The sequence below is a fragment of the Nuphar pumila genome, chromosome 8 (genome assembly GCF_984573655.1).
Source record: "Nuphar pumila chromosome 8, dmNupPumi1.hap1.1, whole genome shotgun sequence".
Classification (NCBI taxonomy): domain Eukaryota; kingdom Viridiplantae; phylum Streptophyta; class Magnoliopsida; order Nymphaeales; family Nymphaeaceae; genus Nuphar; species Nuphar pumila.
Window position 1 is genome coordinate 116253001 of NC_143256.1, and position 5702 is coordinate 116258702.

Consider the following 5702-nt stretch of genomic DNA (forward strand, 5'->3'; position numbering starts at 1 on the left):
GAATCCTAATCGTCACCGTGTCAGGCAGTTACAACTTCAAGTCAAACCCTAGGGTAGAGGAGTCAAAAGGCCATGGAAGAAACGACAAAGAGGAGACGTTCAGTGAGGCACTAACTAAATCCATGAAAAAGAAAATGGTTGGGAACGCGACAGAAGAAGGATAAAACAAATTAAGGCCGTCGATTCCCGAGGAGGTCTCGCGCTATCGACGGGCGAGAGCGCGTGAGTCCTCGATTCCCTACAGGAGCCCCTCACCCTTCCCATTCCCTTTCCTCCACTCTGTCAAAAAATTCCCTACCTCGACAGAACCGCCCGCGCAGTTTCTCGAGGTGTCACTACTCTCTCAATTCTTACCCCCAACAATTTCCATAATGACGATAAAAAAAAAAAAAACTTCGCCCACCTATTGGCAATTCGGGTTCCCAGGCAAGTCGGATCCTACAAGTTTCGGTTGCAGGTCCGACCCGGAGAAGATCTATCGTAATCTTAGTGACGCCCGTTCTAGGCCGAACACCTAACCAACCGTTATCAACCATCTATTTGTGTTCAATTAGGTGTAGCCGTACACTCAAAGTGTGAAATATGATTGCACCTGATCTTATCTGATGTGGATTTAACCACTTGAGGATGGGCCATATGGGAGAGCATCAATATCTCTGAAACCCCGACCACCAAACCCAGTTTTTTAAATATGAGAAAAACAAAAGCAAAATGAACATCAATCTTCCAAGGAAACAAGAGTTCAATTTTCTTGTTGTTGTTGGTGTGTTTTTAGAAGATGATGAAATCAAGTTTATTGGGGAACATCGTTCCAAACATGGCTGCTACTAGATCTTGACTGCAAACCTTGAACTGCACCCATCGACCAGTTCCCATACCCTGATCCATTGAAGACATCAGCTTCAACCGGCACATAATTTTGGCTCCTCTCGAGCTCAGCTCTCTGATGATAATCGTTGAGTTCAGCAATGCCGATCGAAGAGTTCGATGCCTCCGTGCCGATAATCATATTCCAACTTCCAATCAGTCCTCTATGATCCAATGCAGCTGATGAAGAAGAAGATGATGATGGTAGTGAAGGTTGAATGGGCATCATGTGATGGTAAAGGGGAGCAGCCCCACTTGGGTACACTTGAGCTAAAGGTTGAGGCTGTTGGTAGTCCAAGAGGGGACAACCATGGTGGCCTTGGTGATAGTGAGAAAAATCCCGACCAAAGTTTGGTGTTGAGTTGCCTAGGAAATGTGGATTCATAATTTGGTGAGAGGTGAGCTGCTCATGAGGCTCTTGTGGTGTTGTTCTAGCACCAATTGCATAGGCCTCCTTCAACCGTTTTGATGCTCCTCCAATTGGCAGTGTGGTGCTTTGGAGGATGCTGTTCACATCATACCTATTCATATCAAAGTTGGTCACTGCATTTAATCCTCTAAACTTTATAGCAGCAATGTCATATGCCTCTGCTGCTTCCTCTTGTGTACCTGTTAAACCAAAGACCGATCCATTATTGTAGTTATTCTTGATATGCAACATATATAATCTATATATTTCTTTAATGGATAGGCTAAGGGAAAAACCACCCAATCACTGACTGCGCATTGGTTGGCCTTAGGTTCGTAAAATACTGGAGGTCCCCCCTGCTCACCAAGGAGTACACCAGTGGGTTTCGAACTAGTGATGTCCCGTCAACTTAGTCACAGCTCACCCTTGCCAATGAGCAGAGCCCTTGTGGGCTCATGAATTCTAAGATGTAATTTATGATATATATTTTTTCTTTCTTTTGCGTTTTCTTTACTGTAATCTGTAGAATTTTGTCTATTACATGCAAGGGATACATGAGCAGTTCTCTTGAAAAAAGCGTTCTGTGTTTCAGACACATGTTTTACATGAGCGCAGTTCCTTAAGTTTTTGTCACTGGATTGTACAACTTGCAACGTGAAGCAGTTTTCAATGCAACCCCACTCTATTTTCCATAGTTTTTTAATAACTATGTACGTTACATTGAATATAAGCAGTTTTTTAGTGTTTTACGCCCAACTTGAAATACGATTTTTTTTACATGGAGTAATGTTCTACCGAGTAATAATAATCATGCACATTAGATATAGAATATGCAAGCAGTTTTATAGGTTATGGTGCTAAATTTTCCAGTATAATGATTTATATTTTATAATAGACTTTAGCTATAGCCTAGCAACATTTTGATCATAGCAAATAAATGAAAATCTGACCACAAAGTAGGCTAATTCGAACTTACTAAAGGTTCCTAAGTAAAGATCCTTATTTCCAGCTACCCTACCAATTCGAGCCTGCCATCTTCCATTTTGATGATGTCTGTAAGCAAAATAAACGAAAACTTTTGCCTTTAGAGAACACAAATGGATTGTTATTTCATGAGAGTATTCTAAGTATGGTACACAAAATTAAACCGAGGAAAGCGAGTAGTTACCTTGTTACTCCACGATACATGGATACCCCTCTTGAAAAGCCACTGCTCTTTCTATAGACAGAAAAAAAAGTGTCATCTCTCTCTCTCCCTCTCTCTCTCTCTCTCGCGCTGTGAAGGACGGCAAACCACCAGATCATAAACCTAGTAAGCCTGCGATACTTACCGTCGCTATCCCTTGGGTGTAAACCCGTAATGCACCCCTTGCCCCAAGGGAGTTGCCAAACTTCGGCCAAGCAATAGCTTATCCCTTGCCCTCATTAATGCAAGGGTTGATGCTCATGGGAATGAAACCCTGACCACCTACGCCAAAGCCCCCTCCACCTCTCTCTCTCTCTCTCTCTCTCTCTCTCTCTCTCTCTCTCTCTCTCTCTCTCTCTCTCAAACAAACAAACACAAAACATACAAACGCACACCAACGAAGAAAGAAAAACAACACCTACCTTCTGAGAGATGCTATGTATTCCAGCCTGGTCATGTGCCTCATTTCTTCTAGTTCCTGCTCATAGTTGCTGATCTGCAGATAACACCAAGGCAATATACCGCTAGTATCATATAGGAAGCACAAAACCGTATAAGAAAAATTTGAAGGAAAAGACGCATACTGGAAAATTTGTGGTGGTGGTTGGTCCCCAATACTTCAGAGCAGCCAAATCATAAGCCTTAGCTGCCTTTTCTTCTGTATCATAACCCCCTGCTCATTTTTTTTCAAATAGAGAGCAAAAGGATTTCAGGATTTAATTCACATAATCCATGGCACATGCACAAATGCTTTTCATAGATTAATAGTAAGAAAAGTATAAGTCGAATATGATTTAGTAGACCAGCATACCGGAATACCGAACGTATATATTCATATTTTATTTAAACTCTATTCAGAATGAAACATGCTGAAAAGTAACTAAAAGACACCCTCCTGCTACTGATCTGGGATAACATTCAAATAAATGCGAAAATGTGAATCGACATATTTTATTGTATGAAACCTTTGGCAGTTTATTCACTAAATATTTGCCAAGTTCACTCACCCAAATAAACTGCAACTCAGGAGGCCACCAAGTTTCATCATATGCACACAAACAAACAAACACAATATTAACTGGAGTGAACACTTAGTAACAAAAACTACCGCTCATTGATAAGATAGTATACAGAACAAAAAGTGATAGGAAACAGCTACCTTGCCTTCCCTTCCTACTTTGTCCCTCCCTCCTACAACTATTGTCCCAAAGATGAGCTTCATACCTCCCTGTCCATCTGTGCCTGCATTGATCATTCAGAACATACAGATCTTACTTCTTGCTCTTGGTACTAAAGAACACTAGAAGAGCAAGTGTGACTAACTATCTATCAATAAAAAAGGTGACTACCTATATCCTTTAACCAAAAAAATCATTCCTTCAACATTCTATAAGAATGAAAAGCATTACAAATGTAAGAAGCAAATCAACAATACACACAAAAACCATCTCAAAACTTATCACACTTTTCTCTCAAAAAACTCATAGTCTGCGCAAGGGACTAAAAGAGAGAGCAGACTGGTTTAGCCTGCATTGCTGCTGATTTGTTAGTAACTTCTTCGGGGAATGAATAAAGTACCTGGTTACTCCTCGGTATATTGAAGTTCTTTGCCCGAAAGTTTCTATAGCCTTCCTTTGTTCCGGCCGCTGGCTGGAAGAGCTCCCATCAGCGGCATCTCCCCCCCCATTTCCGGATGCTGCCACCATCTGTAAGCTTGATTGCGAGCCTCCGGCACCAACTGATAGTGTCAGCGCCTGAAAATTCTGCAAACCGCCAGTGCAATTACTGGCCAAGCTGCTTGAGGCCTGGTTCATCATCCACTCATCGACAACCGGAAATCCGCCGGAGTTCCTGTCACTGGAGCTATCATGAGGCAACAACTCAAAGCTTCCATTGTGATATCCCACCGGGTTTCCTGCCATCCTTCCGGTGCCGAGAAAATCCTCCAGTTTCGGGCTTCCACTGGAGAAATGGCCGGCGGAGTGGACGACACCGGTGCAATCAGGGTTTTCTTCAAATTTCTGGAAGTTCCACTCTGCATGCCTCCTCAGTCTTAGAACAACAGCAAATATGATATGTCTAAAGGAAGAGATGAGAGAGAAAGAACAAGCGAAAGAATGCGAGCGGGGGCCTTGGGGTATTGTGATTTATTTGGGGAAACAAACCTTGATTTGTAGTAGCAGATTGGATGATCTCGAGCGGGTTGCCTTGCCTCTCTTGAGGGAGACTGAAAGGGTTGTTGTTAATTCCAAACCCTAAGTAGGTGTGTTGCTGCTCATCCTGCTGTTGGGGCTGTGGGCGGGAGAGGGTGAAACCCAACCAGGTGTTATTTGCCGAGCCCATTGTAAAATGGTGAAAAGACGCTGGTGTGGTGATAGTCTGCCTCCCTGATCAGCAGCTTACTCCCCAGGAGAGAAGAGGATAGGACACAACCACACCCCTGGCTAGCTTAGCTTACGCTGCAAAGAATGGAGCCAAAGGCTTGAGTTAACCACTGTAAGAAAGGGGGAGGGATGACCATGATGATGCGTACTTGAAAGGGAGAATTGACAGATTCACGTTTCTGTGGTCAACCCTAGGAAGCCGGGTATATATATATATATATATATATATATATATATATATATATATATATAAACCAAAATGTTTTATGTGCATGCATTAAGAGAGAGAGAGAGAGAGAGAGAGAGAGAGAGAGAGAGAGAGAGAGAGAGAGAGATTTTGCTGGCATGTGGGCGTGTGAAGGAGAACAGAATGAGGATACCATTAAAAAAATCTACAAATGAGAAAGAGGATTCGAACTTCTGGATCAAACACCACCACACCTCACTGGCACACGGTGTGTCCAACTTCTGGAAATGCAGAGAGAGAGAGAGAGAGAGAGAGAGAGAGAGAGTCGCTACATAAAAATTTCTTCTAAATCACTAAACATGTAAACACGTATTGAAAAACACGGATAGAAAGCAACAATTCCTTCAGTTCCCAACATTTCCCTTGGCTTTCGAGACGCATTGACTAGGAAATGTACGGAGACACCTCCACCCACGCACCATTGTATTGAGAGAGAGAGAGAGGGGGGGGGGGGGGGGGGGAGAAGGTGCTGACCCTTTGATCTAGGGTTAGACTCCCACCAGGTGTGGGCGTGCCTTTTACTAATGGGTTCCGTTAAGGCTTTGGTGTCGGTGATCCCACGGGAGTTTGCCTTACAGGGGTAGGCCCATTATGTCACCCGGTTCTCAA

General features: G+C 43.1%; 1 protein-coding gene across 1 annotated transcript; it reads right to left on the reverse strand.

Annotated features, from left to right (window-relative positions):
- Positions 1-793: 793 nt before the first annotated feature.
- LOC149830339 (AP2-like ethylene-responsive transcription factor PLT2) lies at positions 794-4805 on the reverse strand. Its single transcript, XM_090015429.1, has 9 exons — positions 4628-4805; positions 4041-4497; positions 3622-3704; positions 3470-3478; positions 3047-3135; positions 2885-2958; positions 2445-2495; positions 2253-2329; positions 794-1476 (listed from the first exon to the last, which is right to left on the reverse strand). Exons 1-9 carry the CDS (start codon positions 4803-4805, stop codon positions 794-796), a joined length of 1701 nt encoding a protein of 566 aa, XP_089871555.1.
- Positions 4806-5702: the final 897 nt, after the last annotated feature.

Coding starts and splice junctions, on each gene's coding strand:
- LOC149830339 (XM_090015429.1), bottom strand. CDS start 4,805: ATGGGCTCGGCAAATAACACCTGGTTGGGTTTCACCCTCTCCCGCCCA. Junction 2,959..3,046: donor CCACCACCACAAATTTTCCA/GTATGCGTCTTT, acceptor TGTTATCTGCAG/ATCAGCAACTATGAGCAGGA. Junction 1,477..2,252: donor TCTTTACTTAGGAACCTTTA/GTAAGTTCGAAT, acceptor TTGGTTTAACAG/GTACACAAGAGGAAGCAGCA.